At 41.4% G+C, this 23,817-nt stretch overlaps 1 protein-coding gene across 1 annotated transcript in view; it reads right to left on the reverse strand.

Annotated features, from left to right (window-relative positions):
- The window catches only part of LOC113166880 (chemokine-like protein TAFA-2), a 66,591-nt gene that overhangs the window by 29,021 nt on the left and 13,753 nt on the right, over positions 1 to 23,817 (reverse strand). The window contains exon 2 of the mRNA XM_026367071.1: positions 3,585 to 3,685. Within this exon, the coding sequence (XP_026222856.1) occupies positions 3,585 to 3,684 (100 nt within the window). The 5' untranslated portion in view covers position 3,685. The remainder of the gene's footprint in view (positions 1 to 3,584; positions 3,686 to 23,817) is intronic.

Genomic DNA, 23,817 nt, shown 5'->3' on the forward strand with positions numbered 1-23,817 from the left:
GTTCAGTATGCAGTAAATAAGCAGCCATTACTGTAGTAGGCTAATATACTGTAGTAGTACCTACTTAAGTATTAGTGTTTTACTATTCTTACTGAATACTGATGTTTTAAATACATCACTCAGCTCTGGGAGTCCCTCTATATGTTTTTTACTCTTTGCTTTGTGTGTTGCACTTGAGTATCCAACCCGCATCCTCAGAACTTCCAAGCAGTCCCCCAACATAGTGTACCATTATTTGGTGAGAGACACTTGAAGTCTTTTTCTCAAAGTCTTTTAGTCTTTCATCTTTCACCAAGGGCTGAACCGACCACGAGAGAACATCAGAGCAGTCTCGTAAAACCTTGAGCCATTTGGTCACCAACTTGTGAGCTGTATTCCCTCCCAGCGACCTCCAGTGAGAGGGCGGTTTATGTGGTGTAAATCATGTGAGGCTAATATTTTGCGGCAACAACATTTTAGGATTCATTGTGGACAAAGATTTATTATTGTCATAATGAAAAGTATGACATAAAAAAGATTTTCCTGTATAGCTGTCAGTACCACTTAACCACGTTAAGCATTGGACTCGGTTTTAATTCACTGTTCCAGCACAGACAGCATGAGCATCTGCACAAAATTCATCTGTTCCTGCTGTTTGTGTTTCTTAACCAGACCTCAGGCTGATGTGTGCAAACAGCTGGCTGGCTAACATTACTTAAAGTAGAAAGTGCACACTGGTCTATTGACTCCCTTGACCATAACAAGATATAACACCTGGTCAACACGGAACCAAGCTCTGAGAGGTATCTTCATTTCTGCTCCTGTAGTTGATGTGACAGTTAAATTCACTACGAGAGCTGGAATGGCTCTCTAAAAATAAACGTGTCACCTACCCTGTAACAACAAACTTTTCACACATGGTGAATAAACAAAATTATTTTATTTTATTAATTGTTCAGCCCTAACACACTCACTCACTGTGTTTGATTTAACCTCTGCTACAATGCAGCAACCATCGTGTGATATAGTACCATCGCATCATGAATCACAGTCGAATTGAACGGCTTCAGTCGCTCGAGCTGCTCAATACAGTACAAGAATCTTTGTTTGCCTGCATGTAAAATGTGTGCGGAAGAAAGAGGCTGCATGTGTGTATTGGACGTGTGAGAGCGTCAACCTTGAAGTGACCTAAGGGATTGTATTCAGTAATTATGATTACTCGTCTGCTTCTCCCCACTCAAACAACCTGCAACTGGATAATGCCGTAACTCTGTGATTACAGCTTACTCTACAATCAATCACCCGTAAATGGAAGCACACAAATTTACACACACACACACACACACACACATACGGATATGTCACCAAAAATACTAGCGCCGCCGTAACTGCCACTTCCTCACAGAATAGTGTGATAAAATAGCCACGACTGCTAAACTTTTCTTATCGTTGTGACTCTGCTATTCATCTCTCTCACCTGGTGTTTTCAGTGTTTTCATTGCTTTGTGCCGACCTCAGCACTTCGCTGAAAGCCCAGTGATCTGCCACAATAAGAGAGTCTCCTTCCTCTCTCCATGTCTTTTCACCATCCTTCCATCTATGAAAATGCCCTTGCCTTGTCAAGAATCTTTCTGCGAGAGGAGGAGATAATGCCTGGCAGCCAAAGAACAGCAGAGTCAATCTTACACACAAACAGACACAACGCACACCCCCACAAAGCCGTGGTTATAGGTACTCGCATTCCAGCAAGGACACACACATTTACTGCACACACATAAATTCACGCGAATAACCTTGTACTCCCCAGAAGGGGATAACATTAGAAATCTTCAGTTTTTACACAGAAGGCCACAGAACGCGTACACTATCTGTTCAAGACAGTTTATTCATTTTTAAGGATTAAAGAAAACACTCCGACTCATCGATCATTTTCCCTTTTAGACATCCACTAATTGAACAGCCGCACAAGGCAGATGTTGAGACATACAACACTGACTGCAGCATAAACATCTTTAGCAACTGTGACATTAGGCAACAGTAACAATGACAAACAAAGACAATGAGCCCCAATGAGGGGCAGCTGGTACACGCCACTCTGTCACGACATGAAAGCCAAAGGCAGAGCTTAACCTTTTCAAGACGTCACTGCCCATCACATGCAGTCAAACAAATCACAAAATCCACTATAATCACCGCTTGCTTCTATCCTTAGGTCTTTTTGTCATAGCCAATTACTGTACTTATTTTGGTTGATATGTTTTTTTCCCCATGCTAGTGGTATCCTGCTTTGGTCCTTTTTTTTCCCACTAAGCTGGAGGAGCTATCTTAAAATTATCATGTAAACCCCCGGAAATCCCCAAATCAGTAACATTAATGCAATCAATGTGCAGACTTAGTGGCCTTGTGGGGCCTGTGAAGTCAACAGGCAATGTGAATATCAAGCTGGGATTGCGTTTAAATTTTATACTTTTGAAAGGAGTAGGATGCAGAGGAGAAATAAAAGAATGCGTGTTTACCATTCATGTTAATATATTTGAAATGATAAAGTACAGTATAAAATACTATGAGGGGATTCGTGGACCATATACTTTAAATTAGTTTCTGTGGCCCCTAAACCAGATGCCGAGCATTTGGTTCTGAACATTTATTAATTTGGCAATTTGGAAGATTGCACCCACGATTTAGCTATTTAGAATCTTGAATTGAGTCTTATGTGTAAGTAGGGTTTGCTAGGTTTCCCTAATAACTGTACCTACTGTAGTACATGTACAATAATGGATGTACACAAACATCTCACACTGTAATGCAGTTCAGTTCAAGACTTCAGCTAATAAAATAGCCCTGGAGTTTAACAAAAATCTAAATATTAGCAGCTTCACAAGGACACATATTGTTCATATTCATGTTTCCACTCCTTGTACAGTATGTGTATAAATAAATCACATGCCCTCATGCACATAAAAAGCTCTTATTCATATGCAGGTAGTGGGTATAATGTGCCTCCCATGAAAGATTTTTTCCCCAGAGGTAAATTTTCAGTGTCACACACCGTTGATCGTTGTGAACTAAAGAGGTGACAATAGCCAACCTTCACATGAGAAATGAACTGGAAAACAGTAAGAGGCCTCTGGGCTCCAATGTACTAGTCACTCAGTCACTTTGTCCACATTGGGAGGAGGTATCAATTCAGCCAGGGATTTCTAATCCATAGGGATCACTGCTTGCTCTGTGCTATAACCTACAGGCATTTTTGAGAGTCGCCTCACCTCAATGGGACTGAAAAGACTTGAAAGTCCCTGAACTGAAAAGACCTTTTTTGTTGGATTACTCTTATTGCTCTTCATTTTATAGCAGAACTTTTTGTGTGTTCTTCCTGGCAGCCTGCCTCTGTGGTCTCGTATTTCATTTTGAATCCGACCTCTGCATTCCCTCGGGTAGCGCGCGGCCTATTCACTCCAACTTTACAACATGTGAAAAGAAATTGGCTGCAGTGGCTGCCTGCTGGTAATCTATGATCCAATACTGTGCTGTACACAGACACTGACTGATTTACGGCAGGATGTGCCGCACACACACACATAACCACATGCATCTACAGTACATACCTGTATGGCTCCTGTGTGCATGTGTGAGGGAGGCCAGACAGAGGGACAGCAGAAGACTCCACACACCTACTCCACAAATGCAAGGACCACGTTCCCGCATTCTGCCAGAAAGAAGCAAAAATACACATGACTAAATAATTACAGAATGACTATATAATGTACATCGTGTGACTGGTAATAGGTGAATATAGATGTATCTATAAGACTATTACATAATACATATTACTACCTTTTTAACAATACTAGCACCATAGTTATAGAGGGGGAAGTCTGTCTCTCAGCTAGTCTAACAACTTTGCATGGAAATATCCTGACTATCTCAACTATTGAATGTATGTACAGGCTTTCCTGGTTCTCAGTACATACAAAAACCTTTTTCAGACAAGTTTTCACTTATCCAGTGAATTAATATATCTCAATATCTAGTTTAGTTTTTGTGCAGCTATCCCAGATGACTTCTTCTTTAACGCCACCTTGGGATTGACATTTGTGGCTTTGTGAAATGGCACAATCTCAAGAACTAATGGATGGATTACAATGCAATTTGGTTCACACTTTCATTAACTGTAATAATTTTGGTGCTCCCATCTTTGACTTTGCACTTCTCTGTCAGTTTGGTTTCTTATTAACCCCCGGCAAACCTAATTACACTCCCTAAATTCTTCAACTAAGCATTGTTATTGTTACACATTAGCATGCTGACACACTGACTGAACATGGTGAACATGATAAACCTAATACCTGCCAGAAATCAAGCAGCATTGTCATTATGTTAGGATGCTGAGTTTAGCTAAGAATTTTGTTAAAACAAACATGCAAAACTATAACATACAGGACCAGCCAACATTTGCAGAGTCCCTGCAGTGTGTTTGTCTCACCAAAGCAATAGTATTTACACAGGCAAAAGTATTTTTTTCACAACAAACACAGCCAAACAAAGGGGAAGCTGATAAGAGCTATGCCAAGGAGAAGGAAACATGGAGAGAGAGAAAGGAATGAATGGCTGAATGTACAGATGGATAACGTTATGAAACTATCATTTCTTATAAATTAAAAACTTGTGGTTAATTCTCTGTCTTGGCAGTCGACAGGAAATCAGGATCAAAAACACAGGTTATCCAAGTTCTGTCAATTCATCATCTCTGTCCACTGGATGTGTGGGTAGTTGCAAATACATGATATCTGCCGAGAGAAGAGGAGGAGAGTGTTGAGTTCCCAGCCAAAAGAGACCAAAGTTTTTACAGCATGTGCTGTTGAGTTGACCACTTTGTAGGCAAGGGTCAGGGCTTTGAACCTTAGTGTGGGCAGCTACAGGAAGCCACAAGAACTTTGTTTGATTATTAGTCAGTATTATAACTCTAATTATGGATTTTATTTTCTTAATATATTTTTTCTGTGGAGGATGAAGCCAAATATGAGTATCAATCCAAAACATGTAGAATTTCTTGTTGTTTGTGTCTCTCTCTCTCTTTTTCCAAATGCTAGAAGGTGTTTACATTGAAGTGGTGATGCATATGATTAAAGTACTTGATATTCAGAGCACTGGGCAGGAGAAAAATGTCTACCAGAGACAAACAAACTGTCTTTCTCCACTAGGGAAACTGTGTTATGTAACTGTACATGTGTGAATAAAGTATATGAATATATGATCATTAGTATTCATATACTTAATTAACCTAAAGCTTAAATAAACTATAAAGTAGTGGATACATCTAAGTGGACAGAAGTATAAGTGTATATTTGCTCTGAACCATTTGAGCAGAGGAATGATGCTGTATGATGCTGTAGGTAAAACAAACTTTCCAGGTTTCTGTGACAGTCTATGCAGATTAGCTCAGCACAGACTGAGATACGATTATACCCACCTGGTTGGGAATAAGTTTGTGCACATGCAATTGGGTCTATATCTTTGTGTACATGTGCGAACGCTGCCATGATGAGGAAGTTTCTGTGTTAAACCCTGGATTGACTTCTGATCTGGGTGTGTGACTCATCTGGCCATGTAGCCAAGCTGCAAAGCCAGACGGGCTGAGCCAAGGCTTTCTCTGGTTAGAGGGCATCTCACTCACACACGCAAACACAGACAAGAAGTCATACATATATACACTTTATTGTAGCTTTTTGTTTTTATTCTATTCATCGCTTCTTGTCTCCTTTAGTCTTTCTACTCTCCCATCTCCCCCTTCCTACTGTCCTCACCTATGATCTGCTTGTAGTAAATAATTGAGAAACAAAGCAGTGATGCTGCCAGCTTCCTCTAAAGCTCATTTAGACATACAGGAGTGTTTGTCATGATGCTCCGCCACTTCATTATGGCTGGTTGTTTGGTCTGTCTGCTGCAGAATGAGTGGGTGTGTGTTATAAAAATGGATTCAGAAAGGAGGAAAAGGAGGAGGGGGGTGGAAGCAGAGCTTTGTGTGTGTGTGTGTGTGTGTGTGTGTGTGTGTGTGTGTGTGTGTGTGTGTGTGTGTGTGTGTGTGTGTGTGTGTCTGTCTGTGTGTGAGACTGCTCAGGAACATGGGGTGCAGATCAATAGCATCTAAACAGCTCGGCTCTCCATCAGTATCAAACTCAGCAGCTGATGGTGACTCATGTGCGCACACATCAACACAAACTCCCAAACATCAGCAGCTTTATGCACTGATAAACCAAAAGACTGCATAGCGTCAGAAAGTTTGCGAATTTTAAACATATGGTGGTATGCACACGTTTACATCTGTTTGCCTATTGTTCTCACGCACATGCGTTGATTAAGCCCCTTGAAGTAATGTCAGATAGAAATTCCTAGATTCCTTTGATCTTGTCTGTCGCTATGAATAGCAGCAAAAAAAAAAAAAAAAAGCAGCATTGGATCCTGTAACCCTGGATGATATAGCTTTCATTAATCGAGCACAGAGGAGCAAAAAAAGAAAGGAAGTGCGAGAAGAGAAAGAGATAGAGCTGGAGAAAGAGTGGCAGTCTCAGATGAGTTCTGCAGTCTGTTCCATCCCTTTAATTAGTCCCATTGGAATGCCCTCCCCGCTCCACGTGGCTGATCAGCTTCCCCTCTATATCTCCAATCTGTACTTATGTGTGTGCACAGGCATGTGTGTTTGTATGCATCTTAGCTAAAGCCGGACAGACATCTCACAGGCATACTGTATGAGCTCTACTTCAGCTCCCAATGGTCGAGGAGAAAAACGTAGTGGAGATGCATTAATATTCAAGGAGTTTCCATTCCCTGAGATATCCACCATTTGGAAAATGGGATGCCTGTACCTTCTGCAGTAATAACACGAAGTGGTCTTACTATCAGATGATACAGTTGGATATACAACAACATTATCCCTTGCCCAGAAAATCTGATTTGAAATTTCAATTTGTGTCAGTGAAGTAATTTAACACCTAAAACTAAATCAGTGGAATCAGTTGAAGCTAAAAGATCAACTCTAGTAGTATTTGATAGTACTGGATCATAGCCCATCCTTTTGGACAGCTGTATTTATATTTGGGGGTTTAGTGAATCTAATAATAAACAAATCGATAAAACATCTTGAATAAGGTTCATTTAAATCTAAATTAACTGTACTTCTGTGGTTAAGAGTTGTGTTTAGCAGTACATTTTCCAGTTAGAAACATTTCTGTGCTTCAATTTTTCTAACATATGTGCAGTTACCAATGTATATGCAGTGTGCTGGCCAGGCTCCAGCTGGTCAGACATGTGAGTTTTACGTGATTTCATAAGATTGAAAACTGCTCTTAAATGCATCTGCCAGTTGTGATCAGTCATCATCAGTGATCTGTATTAGCTCTGCATGTATGAACATCAGAACATCAAAACATATATATATATATATATATATATATATGCATTTTCCCTGATTGATTAGTCAAAGGCCATCTTTGTGCTTGTCCTACTCTGTGCTTGATGATGCAGGATGACAGTTGCCAAAAATGTCCAATCAATGAGTTGCCTGTCGGTGCATATAACTTCATGTTTTCTTTTCTTGGTTGAGTCAGTGTGAATATGAACCTGAACAGTACTAAAGGGCAGTCAATCAATTTACCCTTGGACCAGAATAAATATATTAGATTTGTTTTTTACATTCTGTTGTGTGCAACCTTATCATTAAATGTAAGAAAATAAGATAAGGACAGACCCACTAGTCTGCTGTGAGGTGGTGCCATGGATAAGATCATCAAAATACTTGCTTTACACTTTTGTGCACAGTCACAGTATTAAATAGCATGTATTAGTATGTTAACATGCTAAAATTATCAGGTAAACATCAGCATGTCAGGATGCTGACATTAGCATTTACTGCCTTGGAGATCTAAATGGACACAGCACAATAATATAATGATTTGTCAGAGGAAATTTGTGTATTTCTGTGACTTAATGGAAGGTTTGTTTTGTAGTCAGAGTTAGGACTGTGGCTTCCCAAACCTAATTGTAACCTCGGGAGGTATCAGTTTGATTAGGCCTCCCTGATCCAGCTTGCAGCATGAGCATACGTGTGTACATGAGTGTGTGTTTCATTAATGAAATCCACAGTTTGGCCTTTGTGGATAAATTCACTCCATGTGACCTGTGGAGAAAGCCAGCGGCTCCAAATTAAGCCTCCAATTTAACAAGCATTGTGGAAACTCAACTGTGTGTGTGTGCGTGTGTGTGTGTGTGTGTGTGTGTGTCAGGGGTAAATATAGAGGAAGATGGAGAAAAAAATGGGAAATGAGAGAATAAGGAGTACGAAGCTTTTGGCCCTTTCCTCCTCCATTCCTGAGCCTCTTATCAGTCTCTCACTAACAGTACTCTATGACTTCAGCAGAGTGTGCATCACAGACTTGACATCCCCATCTTTCAAATCAGGTTTTGCCTACTGCTCCTACATGTGTGTCCTCAACACATCCCTAAAGCTTGATTCGACCCAAGGGTGTCACACTCCATCCATCCCTCTCCCCTCTCTCCCTTTTGCTCTGTCTCTGTCTGCCGCTCTCTGTTCTAACCTGGAGAGCTCATTGCACCGCGAGGTACAGCCCTGATGTCACTACAAATCCATCGGCCACACAGAACACAACCACCCCTAAAACATCCCCGGGTCAAACGCACACACATACACACACACACGCAAATACAGAAACAACACACGGCTGCAGCGTGTATGCTGACAGTGCAGATCCAGGTGGTAAATGCAGTTATGTTGTCTGAGCCTTTCTATCTCCCATAAGTCCAACAGCATCGGACAATAAAAGAAAAAGGGAATAGTCAGGCCTCACCTACAGGCGCAAGATCCACCATAGCTATAAGCTGGCTTAACACCGCAAAAATAACATCAAAGCCCCTCTCTCCATAGAATGCACGGTACACCACTTTTATATTTATCTATCATATTTTGACTACACTTCAATTTTCTACAAGGTTCTTGGGCAATAACAGGAAAACACTTTGAACTAAATAAACAAATGCAAAGTAGGGATCTCTCGAAGCTTTGCAATACAGGAAATATATTAAAGTAAAAATGCTAATTGCCTCCACAGTGTGGTCCCTGACACTGTGAGAGAGCATAGCGTCATGCATGGGAAGGCATCATCTTCTGGAAGGAAGGAATAGCTTCTTCAATTAGGTTTCAATCCAGCTTTTTTTGACTTCCACAGCCTCTTGGCTGGGATTATTCTAGAGATAGATTAGCAAAGTGGAAATCCATCCACTACTATAAGCCTTTGTTGACAAATGTGGTGGCTGTTCTGCACGGTGGGAAGAACAATTTAATGTAACCCACAGAGTTTTGCTCTAAAACAAAAAAAACGACAATGTTTCTGAAAAAGCAATGTTCAGAAAAAGTCTCATCTGAGAGTATAAAACAATAAGGAGCTGCTTTAGGCATACATATTTTAAGATCAGGAGGCACAGGAGGCCAATAAAGGGTGCAGCTATTCCCTTGTGTCTGGACTCTCTGACAGAGGAAGAATGCAGGTTATAGTTTCCCAGCTCCCTTTAATAGGAGTCTGATTTAATCTGTCCATCTTCCAGACAGACAGGTGAAAGTGACCGGCAGTAAAAGCACTTTCTCTCACTCCCTTCCACTCATCTCTCTCCCTCTATATTCTTTGCTCTCTCCTGTGCCTCCCAACTTAATTTTTCATCACACTGTGGTTTTCTTCTTCTCCTCTCCACCGCCCTCAGCTGGTATACTTACACTGTCTCTCTCTCTTCCCCTTCCACTTCTGTCTCTCTTCACTTACGGTTCATTCGTTTCTTCACCAGTGTCACAAATGCTGTTTGAGTTGCATATATATTTTACCAGTTTATACCAGAGTTGGAGCAATTAGTGGATGAAATGATTGACCTTGCCTGTTGCAACAATTTTTATAATAAATAAATGCAGAGCTTGTCCGTCATGGTTATCTTAAAAGGGCTATTCAGTGGCGACTGGGCATTCTTGAGCCTTTTAAACATGGTTCACGTCTCATCTAATTCTTCAGTTCATGTTTATAATCCATCTTAAGGTCATTTTCTGGCCAATATAACTATTATACTCTGGTTTGAGCTTTTCAAATGTAGGGTTTTCTAGTGTATCTGTAATTATACTGTATGATCAATTTAAATTGAATATTTTTGGTTTTGGATAAATGTTTCATAATTGTCTGATGTTTTGTAGACCAAATGAGTACTCGTTCAACTAAATAGGCAAAAAGCAGCAATAAATAATTGTTAGCCGCAACTCTGGTTTATGCATTTTACATTGCCTTTGGAAGTGTTTTCTGATGTAATGGTTCCATCTGCATCATTTGTCTGCCCGCTTCCAACATTCCCTGTTGAAAGTAAAGCTGTAAATGTCATTGCTAAGATTTGCTTGAGCGATAGAAGACTTTGCACTTAGTTAAACATAGAAAAAATATTAGGAGAATCATTTCTTAATACACTTGATTATTTTTAATATAAAAATTGCAAAAGAGCAAAAGCAATACTTGCACACTTATATAAATGCCAGCTGAACTTATGAACTCAACGTCAACTCAGCTGCTGAAGATTCAGAATTGATGTGACCTACATGTGTAAGGACCACACAAACACACACACACACACACACACACACACACACACACACACACACACACACACACACACACACACACTGTCTGTACAGGGCAACAAACTCAGACAGTCTGAAACCAGCACCTGCCACTAAGGAAAACTGAGGAAAAAATACACACACTTAAAACCCACACTGTGTGCTCACTTAGTGAGCTTAGTGGTAGACTCACACGCGGTATTTTGTTTAAAATCCATCACGTCGGATTAAAAGACAAACTGCTGCCAATTGGGAACCATAAGAATGTGAAAAACATCATTCAGAAGTGGATTCATTCATGTGTGTCAGAGGATGACTGCCAGTACTGTACAGTTTATATAACAAACGAGGGTATTCAGTGGAGCAGGATAAAAGTATATTACTATACAGTAAGTCAGTGTTTTCCCATTTAAAGACAAGTGTGAACAGAGGGGGGGATGAGTGTGATGAGCTCTAACGTGAGTAGATGAGAGGTGGGAGGTAATGATTAGTGTCCAATCTGCCCTTCGAAACTTCTGCCTGAGTTTAATGAATACTTAAAGAGGTGAGAAAGATCCTCAGAGGTGGTAAAAGGGCATTGGTGCAGCATCTCTTCCTGCTTGCATTCATTCTAGGCCATTGTCTCTCTCTCTCTCTCTCTCCTTCTTTCTGACAGTTTAACACACAGGACAGAAGTTTTGAAAGAACAATGTAGAGATCACAACGGGGTGTCTCACTGATGGCTTCAGACCTCTTCGGTCTGATTCAGTAACTTTCCCAAATTCCCCTGGTTCAGACCTATTTCTCTGCCCTAAATGCATAATTTTGTAAATGAAGCATCTGCTTGGGTGGTCCCAGTAGACCCATGTGTATCAGGCTCAGGCTGACACACACACTCACACACACACACACACACACACACAGGCCCAAGCACAATTACTCAAAAATGCAGTTTTGCAGTAATTTTACCAAAAAATATGTTCCGCCTAGGAAGTATGTTTTTTAAAGTGACATTGAATTAAGCTCCATATGCCAATATTTGAAAATGTACAAGTATGGTATGTTTCCGAAGGAGTAATAAGAAACGATGGGATGTTTTCTCAGAGCATTAGATATACTCTTACAACAGATGCTGGTACATGCATAGACAAGGAATCGCAATGTTGAAAAGGTAGGTTGCTGCGTGAACAGAAAGAGAAAAAGCTGTATTTAGGTTTCTGTAAATTGGGACAGGCCTTTTTTTAAAGAGCACATTTGTTCTGCACATGTCTGCTACTGGGGCTGCACAGACAAACAATACAGTGGAAGCTTTCAGACCAATAATAAATTGGAAATACTGCAGACAAAATCAAAGAAGTGGTCGTCAATATTTCTACTGTATGTGCAAAATCACAGTTAGCGTGAATTCTGTGTTTCCATAGTAACATAACTTGTGGAGTATTGACCAGACAACAGAAATTAAATTTAATGACAACAGAGTTACAGTGAAAACGTCGATACAAACTGCTTCTGGGGCAGTAAACTCGTAGTTGAAGCAGGTCTGTTTTATTGTAAACACTTTTATGCCATATTACAGTGTTTCATTTCACACTGTGTGTATGTGTGTAAGTAGTTATAGAAGTTCAAAATTGTCTAAATGTCTAAAGGAAGCTGTGCCTTTGCTGTGTCGATTATATCAGTGATTCGGGGTATTGGTTGCTGGTTAATGTGTATGACAGGCTGCATGTGCAAACTAATCTTTCAGGTCTTCTGGTGAATTGTACATTATTATTACAGGAGTGTTTCCTGATGAAAAAAAGCAACAAAGAGAATAAAGCAAACCTCACCTCTTCGTTTTTCCTTCCCGGATCACTCCTTGTGGCTTTCATAGTCCTACTCACAGCTTGGTGCACATAGCTTATGCATGCTGTTTTCATACAGGTTGCCATGATTCACTGTGTGATTGTATTTATGTTGAGTTTTAGTGTGTGTGTGTGAGAGAGAGAGAGAGAGTAGTAATGCGTATAACTCATCCTAATGATGCAACAGTGCAGCAGCAGGTAAGGTCAGCACACAAGACTGTGGTGGAAGGTGAAATGCCTGGATACATAACACACACACACACACACACACACACACACATGCACAGACTCATGAATGAATCAGTCCCTACAAACACACCTCCAGGCCCATAAACATGTACCCTGCCAATCTCTTTGTCACTCCCCATCCACTTTCTCCCATATTTGCCTGAAGCTCTCTGTTTTCTGGGGTTTTTTTTTTATGTCACCTGTTCTTTTGCTGTCCACCCTTCCATCCCTACTCCACTCTTTCCTCCACCGTTCATCCCTTACATTCCCACTCTGTGTCTCCATCAATCCCTCGTGTCTCATGGTGATACTGTTGGAGGTCAGTGGACGCCCCGAGGAAGAGGGCTGATGAATGGATCCATGATCAGTGGCTGTAATTACAGTGTCAAATGAACTGTTAGCTGTCCAGCATGTACAGTTTCAATATGTGTGTGTGTGTGTGTGTGTGTGTGTGTGTGTGTGTGCGTGTGCGTGTGCGTGTGTGTGTGTGTCTGTGTGTGTATTTTTTTCCTAATGTGCTAGTCAGCTCCCCACAGATGCAGTTGCCATATCAGCATACACAACAACAGATGGGCTCCAGTTACACACATACGCACACACACACACACAGATGAGAGTCCACACACAAGCACGAAAAAACCACTGCCTTGCATACCATTTGTCATAGTCTGAAATAACAGAAAATAAAAGTAGCACATCCTGTTGGAATATTTATAACTGTATGTTTGCTTGTGTGTGTGTGAATTAGGGCCACGGTGCTTTAGTCTTCACCTCAATTAAACCATTTCTGTACAGGCTCATATTGAAACCGGCAGGTTAGCATCTAAGCATTTAGCCACAATGTATCGTGTCATAGCAGCTTCTACTCAGCAGGCACCGCTTTATAGTGCCAGTCTGACAGATGTGAGCTTTTGTCTTACACACCAAAACTCCCATCACTCCAAACGCCCACTTAGTGCCAACAGACCAGGATGAGCTATTGACTTCTACGCACATCTCTCCACCAAACGTGTTATTTGAGAACTGTAACCACTGGGGCAGGCAGCTCCACAGCTGGGATGGCAACAATCAGAGGCAGACAGACAGGCAGGCAGACAGACAGACAGACAGAGCTTAGTTCTTCTGGTTATGTCTCGTTTGGTTCTGTCTCACGTGTGGAGAACCAAGATGCTCTTATAACTGGTTCAATCTACTCTTAAGCACTGTCAGATTAGGATGTGTCTACAGAAGTCAGTGTTTTAGTCCCAGACAGATGTGTGTTAATTTTTTTTTTATTTGGCAGTATAGTCAGCTTTTATAGTGAACTAGTCAACCAACAAAGTGATGCTAGTTTGGAGTCTGTCCACCCGGTGAATGTATGAGTGGTGATGTGGCTGGTAACATGGGGTGATGTAGAACATGGTGATTATAACCTGCACCCCTCGTTACCACAGAAACAAATGGTGCAGTCTTCAACTCTAGTCTACCAACACAAATGGAAACACCACCTCGGGGCCTTATTTAGTCTTACAGGAGAACCACATTACTTAACTCTTAACTGTTACAAGCTACAGATTAGGGTGATAATTCTTCCTGGACTAATCACCACGAGTGCACATTTTGCCACATTATCATTTGATATGTAATGATAAAAAATGCATTACAGCTGCTTTAGACTCTGTTCTCTAACAATATGTGTTTGGTAGAAGCAGGAATAAACCTGAATATGAGGAGCTAAGACTATTTCTTCACCTGACAGTGATATGGTGTCTTACATCCTGCTACTCTGGGCAGACATTTTGCTCCGATGTCACTGTAAGGTAAGTAAATCATTTATACTGCTTGGCCTCATGCACCCCTGTGCCTCCACCCTACCCCCCTACCCCCCTCACATGCCTGCCTCTGTTTCCATGGATGCACTGTATGCACAACAAGAAAACATTTACATTGCTGAGGAAAGGCACCTAATCAAATTCAGAGGTAGATCTAGAGCAAGAGTAAACATGGGTAGACATTCCTGTCACATGTGTGTTTGTTGTTGTGTGTGCGTGTATGAGAATCTGTACGCATGTGTCACAGCAAGAGAGACAGCAAGAGAGTGTGTGTGTGCAAGGTCTAGTTGGTATTCCAGTGTGGCTTGTCGTGAGTGTGATTTCCCACAATTCTTATCAGAGTTGTGATCACAGAAAACTGGTCTCCTCAAATGGAATACATCCTTCCCTCGCATTATAAGGGATGCACACACACACACACACACAGACAGAGTCATCCCTATGTTTCTGTGTTTGTGATTTCCTTCCTTGAGTCTAATTCAATCCGCAACTTATAACACAATGCTGAAAAAAACACACAGCCAAGAACATGAATGCAATTTGGAAAAATCTGAGGTGAGTATGTCTGTCTTATGAATACATAAGTTTCTTTTGAAACTCCTGCTCAGAACCAGCGGAGGAAATCTGCCTGGGGATGGATAAAACAATTGCTGGCTTAGAAAAATTGAAAACAAAGGGGGAAAAAAATGCTGCTGCAAATACAATGTACCAGGGAGAAGGAGACATGCAATATTCAGTGGGAAAAGTAAAGAGGTCGACATTTTGAGGGCTGGTGGTAGTGGTGGGGGGGGGGGAGATGGGGGCGGTTTAAAAAAGCAAATGGCTGCCAGGATGCATTTGACTTAGTCTCTTCTACCCCGAGATGGAAAAACACTCATGTGTACTCTTATCAAGAAATTGTCTAATTGCCAAGTGATGTAGTCAAAGTACATAAGCTGCGTCCTCGCACTGAAGCAACGCATCAGTTCAGTAGCAGCGAGGTAGATCTGAATGCTGATATGCTGAGGAAGGCATCGCACAAAGCGGTTCACGCAGAGGTAAAAAAGTGTTGTGAGAAATACTCGAGTAAGAATCTCGTTCAAAATCGAGGCTTTGCTTCATTTTGGGAAATGTGTCCTAGTTAGCACAATGCTGCTCAGCGTGCACACATACACACACTCTCACTGATACACACATCCCTATGCTGCTAATGAACATGCTGCTCTCTCACTTGGGATTTCTGTCACTATACGTTTCTTTTTTCTCCACCTGTACCACATCCCTCTATCCCTCCCCCCTTTTCCTTTTGCATTCCTATGACAGCTTCACCTCTCCAGGGTTTAGATGTTGGACGTTTGTCACTCACACACACACACGGCTGGGCAAGTTGTCACCCCACCCCCACCCACCCCCCACCACAACACGTATTTGCATGTAAATAGCACACTAAATGAAAAAGCACTTTTCTCCCCAAAACAAACCAAAACAAATCTAATCAAATAGTCGTGAAATACACTTTGCGCTCCGACACACACACACACACACACACGCAGCTGCGATCGGAGGTCTTCAGTCAGTGAATGCATTAGCACGAGTCAGTATGACACCTCTTGTAAGCAACTGCACTGTCACCTCTGCATCTGCAAATGAAAGCTATAATTCTCAAACATCACAAGGGATTTTAAATGCGTCAATCCCCCCGATCTGTAATGTATGCACATGATTCATCTACATGCTTGCCATACACTACCCCTATTATTCAAATACTTGTTTTCACATCCTTTTGATCAAATTTGCATGGATTAATTTACAGACAGTTTAAAGCATTGAGAGTCGCTTCCCTATAGATCTGAGCTCTGTAATGCATTGAAAGACTGAGTGATACACTTGCATCATAGTTTAACACTGTATTGTGAAATATGTGGTAACTGAAGCAACTAGTTAGGACTCATCTTTTGTTGCAGGTCACAGTTATGTTTCATCAAAGACTTACAGCTGTGAGCCTCAATGTCAAACAGCCTTCATCTAAGGCGGACTTCAAACAGTTCATTTTTAGTCAGTCGTTTAAGCTGTTTTACTCGGAGGCGGAAGATGATGGTTTGTTCAAACCAGGTCAAAAACCTTTGAAAATTATCTGGTGCATGGAGATGTGTGTTACAGAAATAGAGAAAGAGAAAGAGAGAATGGATCATCATCACTGATGTCTGTGAACAAAACACAAAGTAAAAACGCTTGCCAACCATGGCTGTTTGAAATCTCATTTTCAGTTCAGTGAATTCCTAGCATGGGAAATCCTTGGATGTAGAAAACAGAGTAGGAATTTAACCTTTTACCACCCACTGTTTAGCCTGCGGGATGCTAACGCTGTGTGGACTGACTGCTTATACAATAAAAAGTTGCAGGCAGTACAGAGATGGCTGTGTAACTATATATAGTATTAGACTCAGATCTTTTAAGTCATTGTGGTCATTCCCAAAAAGAACGGCTTGTAGTAAAAATAATCCACGCACAGTGCACAGCCAGGGATGCAACCAATCAATATTGTATCATTGCCAAACATGACCAAACCATGTTTATCATAAAACATGGGTTTTAGTTTTCAGTGCAACTTTTTTTTCAATACAATAGTTTCAGTGTCAGTGTTTTTATTCCAGCTCATGCTTTGTATTCAATGCCAGATTCAATTTATTATTCAATCCCAAACATTATTGATGCTGTTGGCCCCCCCCAAAAAAACATGATTGCCACATCCCTGGATTTGTTTGCTTATGTTTTGCTAGTATCATTTCATACGTTTCACCAGACCTTTCCCAGAAGTGGATGGCTATTAAATTTAATATCAGAAAAATTGTTTTGCATCCACACCATATGTGCTGTGTTTGTGCACTTGTGCCGAAGGTTCCAAGTGAGACAGCAGACACCTAAAGAAATTCCCTGTGGTGCCAATAAATGATACTGCTGCATTTGCAGCTGTAGTTAGCTGTAGGGTGCTTTCTCGTAAAAAAAACAAAACAAAAAAAAAAAACAACAGCAGCAGACATTTAAATGGACTTGAAATGTACAAAATGCAGTCCAGTAGATGTGGTTTGGTGTGTGTGTGTGTGCACCTGCAGGTCCATAATTAGGCTGATTGCTGTTGAACTTTTACAGAAGAGCACACATACGCATTCAGTGCACGCACGCACACCCATTCTCACCACCAGATTATGCCTGATTACAGAATGTTGTCTACAGGGTGTGACAGCAATTCAGATGTACAACTCAACACACTCGCCATCCCACCACCAGCAGCATAGCCCCTCCTGCTCACACACACACACACACACACACACAGCCAGTGTCCCACAGCCCCTGACAGCATATTGCCAAAATAAACAGCACCAGCCCTGTCAACACAGAGATCTCTCACTGCGAGCAAGAGACTTAGACACACACCTGGTCGTCACACACACCTTCACAAACATGAATTCATCCACACACACACACACACACACACACGTACTGTATAAACACATCTGGCAATCAGAGATGTTCAGAAACACACAGAGCAGGCAGAAGAGGATCAGCGGGGTATTGATATTACAGACACACATGCATCTCTCTGCGTGTGCCTCTCTCTCTTTCTCTCTCTCATGCGAGCACACACTCCTCACCCCTGACAATGATACAGAGTGTTACTGACAGACTGGAGGACAAGTGATTTCCTGGCAGCTATCGTCTGCTTGCCTCTTAATCCAAGCTGTGCGAGGCGGGCAGTGTCGACATTTGAGACCAGTGTATTGGATCCTCTAATATCTGACCTTTAACACAGCCAGACCAGAGCAGGTAAAGGTCTGCAGCTCCCCAGTGACTTGCATAGACTTGATACTCCACACAGGAGCAATATGAAGACAGAGAGCGGGAGGGGGATACAGCATCGGGACAAGCGGAGAGTTATATATATATATATATATATATATATATATATATATATATATATATATATATATATATATATATAAGTAAAAGCTCAAAATGGTACGACACAGGGCTATTTTGTGCAAACCTAATTTGTTTGTTTGAAAGAAAGGTTGCCTCCTCCTAACACCCATTTAATACATATTTGAAACACATTTGTGATTTCATCACTGTGAGAATAAGCAGCCCAGTAGTCTCATTAAATTACAGTGGTCCGGCTTTTGTAAAAGTAGGTCAAAGGAACCTGTTAAAAAAAATGAGATAATAAATCACACTAATTAATTTATTTGTACACAATATATATAAATATTTGTGGGCTATAGGCTATATTTGTGTGTTTGTATATATAAACTTGCGCCTTCAGTACCTGGTGTGACACCCATTTGCAGCAATAATAACAAAATGTTTTCCTGTAATTGTTTTTCCACATCAGCTTATAGGGATTTTAGTCCATTCCTTCTTACAGAACAACTTCAACTCAGGGATGTTAGTTGGCTGCCTTGCACACTGTTGTTATTCAGTGTTGCCCTGATGTGGACTCATGAACACTGATATTAGCCGCTACAAGAGCCGCCTTTATTCTCCTAGATGTTATCTCAGGGTTCACTGTGGCCTCCTTGTGATTACATACCTCTCTCTTGGTGTGATTTGGTCAACCCCTTCCGGGGAGAGTAAAAACAGGTTTGAATGTCCTCCATTTTGTACACAGTGTACCTGGCAGTGAACTGGTGGAGTCGAAAATCTTTATAAATTCTTTTGTAAATCTTCCCAGTCTGGTGAGCATTAACAAGTCTTCTTCTAAGGTCTTTGTAAATCTCTTCTGTGTGGAGGAAGGCACATTTTTCCAAAACTGCTCCAGAGTTTTCATTTTTAAATAAGACAGAGTTTTCCCAGACTCACACTACTTATTTAAACACCTAACTCTAAATTTCACTTCAAATGAATAATTGCACCATGTCATTCCACCTTGTGTAGCAATAGGACCGCAATAAGACTTATTTAATTCAGGGAACGTTGGCGTGGCATTATGGCAAGTTTTAATCATCGGGCAACAACCTCCCACATCCACAGCTCTCTTCCCTACCAGGAACAGAGAGATAAGGGCAGGCTTTGACCTGCCACCCGCACCCCTGACACCTGCCGGTCAGTCAGCCAGGGGTGCCACGTCTGTCAGGGCCATGGTGAGCTGGGTAGCTGGTCACCAAGCAGTTTAATCTCCAACAGATTCCTACCACCTGGCTCTACTGGCATGGAACCAAGCCCTGCAGCCCTTCAATCTGGCAACTCCTACTGTCATGTTGCGGAGGGTTCAACAGGAACTCAACTGTAAATGGATGGAGAGATGGAGCACATAAGTGCACGTAGGCCATGCAGCCTATTTTTGAACTTCCATCTCATTTGAACACACCATCTACTGTGTAGACCGCCTGCTCTGGGTACAGTTGGAGCCATTGATGGGCCGCAGGCTATACTGCTGCATAAGTGTATGTGAACACATAAATGTTTGCCTCAGGGGAGGATTTGCTCTTGGGTCTGTGATTACCAGTTTGCAGTCAGTCTTTTCAGAATGGCACAATTCTAAGATTCCCCTTCAGCAATGTTGCATGTAGCTTGTAGTTAAATCCCCCATCTGTTGGATGAGCTTTTCTGCTTGGCTGTCCACCTCTTTGTTGTAAATGTGTGTGCTGTAGAATTCTTTTATGTCTCTGAATGTGTGAGTGTGAGGCTAACCATTTACGCCGTAGGTCCAAACAGAGGCCAATGAATAGAAAATAAATGCTTTTCTTAGGTTTGAAGAATAGTAAAGAGGATCACAGTTTGTATCACCACTCATTCACCGAGGTGTGTGCGGCTGCACTGGATTGCATAACCAACCGGAATCTGTGACTAAAATTTGGACGCAGCAGCTTAATTTCCCCGTCCTCCAAATCCTTCATTCAGCACATTATCAGGCTTTGTACGCACACAAAAAACAAAGATGTGCACACAGACTCACACTCTGCCCTCATTCCCCCTAAACACACACACACATCACTTTGCAAAAAAAGATGCATCTGTTCTCCATAAAGTTCTGGTTCCTATGTGTGTGCTAACCTTTTACATTTCTGCAAATCAACCAGACCACAGGAAGTAACGCTGCATGCAGTCAAGCAAAAAAATAAAAATAAAAATAGCATGAATTTATCACATAAACTCCATCTGTTGGGTTTCATTTGATTAACAAAAATCAAATCAAACTCAGACCATCTACTGTCTGTACACACAGAAATAGCAGAATAATTGTAATTAGAGCTAGAGAAAGCAACTAATGACTAATTTCACTACATATTAATCTTTTTTTAATTAATCAAATATTACTTCACTATAAACATTTTCTTTTTTAATTTTATGCCCATTTACCAAAATATGTACAACAAATATCCCAGAACAGTAAACAGCAGTCTGACATTACAAAACAATAAAACACGTGTGATAAAGAAAACAAATAACCAAGAAAGACAAACAAAAAAAGTTATGTCTGACAAAGACACAAATGTGTCCTGCATGTTGCGTGTGATCCCGTGTGGAAGTTAAATGGTAATTTGATGCAGATAGAAGTGGTTGGTACTTTAACATGACAAGATGTCGATGGAGATTCTCAGTCATCCAGGTGATGTTAGTTCACTTTTGGTCCAAGTGGCTTTTTTTAAGGCACTTAGATGAGTAGTGAAACATTTCGACTTAAGAAGAAAGAAGTCCAGTTCCTGTGAATCAACTTCCACATATTTTTACATGGCATGTAAATCAAAAAGCTGAAATCAAATATTGGTATGGTTCTACATCCTTCGTGCCAATAACTCACAATGAATTGAACTAAACCATGTTGAATAATTTTAAATTGACATCAAGCTAAGACACAAAATGCGTGTGGAGCAGAAACAGGAGAGACAGACATGTCTTTCAACACTCAGGCCCTGAAGGAATAACACTAACCTCACTGCCTGATCCAGTCACGCTTAATGTTTTCCGACTACATTCTGTTTTGTTCATTCAGATAACTAATAACAGTCCACACTGTTCCATGAATCATGGTTATTAAGCACAATGAGAGAAAAGATTTTCACCTGAGTCTCCTGGCTGCGTATTTGTCACAGTCTCATTGAGCAGAGAATTTTAAAAGACGTTCACCGAGCACTCGCTCACTCACGATACCAAACAAAACAGCGTCTTTCGCAACTCAACGTTATTACACGGCGAAGCATATGAAGAGCTCATATTTGTGCTGCACTCGTCGAGCACACGGAAACAAAAGAGCGGAGTCAGAGAAATGGAGAAGTCGGATTGAAATAGATGAGTGTAAGACAAGAAAAGAAGCCAAGAGGCAGGGAGTCGTGGAGAGAGGAAGCCGGAGAGAGAAATAGAGAGGAATGGTTAGTAGGTGGGGACCTTGAAAAGCTTTTGTTCTCTGAACACGGAGAGTTAGTGAGGCAGCACTTGGCAGTTGGTTCAAAGCAGCAAACTCTAAATCAATTTTTCACAGCTTGTCCAAATAGTCTCATACACACAAATACACATGGACACAAGAAAGGACATACACACAATAGCAACCACAAACAAGCAGACAATGCCAGACACTTTGTAGTAGACCTGTGCTGTGAGAAAAAAAAAAAAAAAAGGAGTTTTCACTTCCTATGCATAATATGCTTGAAACGGGAGAAAGTCTGGCTCGGTGCTATGTGTTGGTGTGACAGTGTGTGTGTATGAAAGTGTGTGTTCGTGTGTGGTCAATGCAGTGTTTCTTTAATGAGCTCGGTTTACACACTTCGTTAATTGGCTGGCACAGCAAAGGACTGTCCAAGATCTACAGACCAGTCACACACACACACACACACACACACACACGTACACACACTCACATAGGTACACATCTCCATTTCACTGTGCTTATTTATTCATGTATTAGTTAGTTTGTTCCACTAGGTTCACTTGCAGGCTGCCGCACTAATTGCCTCTATATTCTCTGCATTGATTTCCACTCTGACTGCAACGCTGTGTGCCACGCACGTGCACACGCAAAACGAACACGCGTACACGTGCACACGCAGTTGCCAAATCCCTGGAAGCATCTTTTCTCTGTAAATCTCCTTTACCAAGAATCAAAGTGAATTCATATTCAATTCTCAGGAGATTTATATTTCCCATTTATCCGTTTACCTGTGTGTCCTTAACGTGTTTTCATTCCTGTAAAAGACGGGTGAGATTTCAAGAAGTAGAAGAAGTGTTCTACTTAAACTATCTGGAGAAGGGGGGGGGGGGGGGGGCAAGCTTTCTTTCAGCACCACCCTCATCACACTGGCTGTAAAAATAGCATCAACCCCACAATCCCGGGCAACATTCTGTCTGCTCGCAGCTCAGGGCTTGTTTCTGGTGAGCAATAGGAGGTACAGTGGAGAGATTTTGCAGCTGCTGCACAAGAAATACAGAGCGGCCAGACTCATTCTGCACAGGAACCCTGTTCTAGCTGGGTGCGATAGTCCATTATGACTGGGCTGCATGTGTGTGTGTGTGTGTGTGTGTGAGCAAGCCATGCTAAACATGATTACAGATGGAAATGGTGTACGTGTGTGTCTGTTTATGTGTGTGTTTGTGGGTATGTGGGCAGGCAGGACAGGAGGTCTGCAGGGAAAGATAACTGTTCCGTAATCTGTCCTCTCCTTCTCACTCACACCCTTCTGCTCAGACCTCTAAAAGCTTACCCCTCGGCTTACCCTGCACACACACACACCCACACCCACACACATATGTACACACAACATCCTCATATCAACCCCATCCCCAACTCCCATTTCAGTTTTCACAATTCCTTCCAAAGTCCAAAGCAGTTTTGGGTGATTTGTGGGAGCCACACACAGAGAGACAAGAAACAGAGGGATGGACAGTAATGCATTAGCACAGCTCTGTCCAGTCGGGGTTTATTATCTATTAATGAGGTGCAAGACAAAAGTTCACACATGCATGCGTATATATGCACTAATGCACTCACTTGCACTGGGAAGCACACACACATCCAGAGAAAGAGAGTGAGAGCAGGTTGGAGAACGGAGCCATTTAATCTTTTAACAGGGTGCTTTAAATTGAATTAGGATGGCACAGGAAGACACTGACTTGTCTTCCCCATCTCCACCCCCTACCCAAAAATAAAATACAAAAAACCCATGCGTTCTGCAGGTGATTAATACTGCATTAAACTCAGAGACAAACTTCACAAATTTCCATCTCTTATGTTGACATTCAAGAATTCCTTTTTGGGTTTTTTTTTTCAGTCGCTGTTCTTCCTTTGCAGTGACCCGTTGCCCTTCCCGCTCCTCTTTCTCCCCACGAACAAACAACTCCTTGTCAGATGGAT

This window comes from Anabas testudineus, chromosome 7 (genome assembly GCF_900324465.2).
Source record: "Anabas testudineus chromosome 7, fAnaTes1.2, whole genome shotgun sequence".
Taxonomy (NCBI): Eukaryota; Metazoa; Chordata; class Actinopteri; order Anabantiformes; family Anabantidae; genus Anabas; species Anabas testudineus.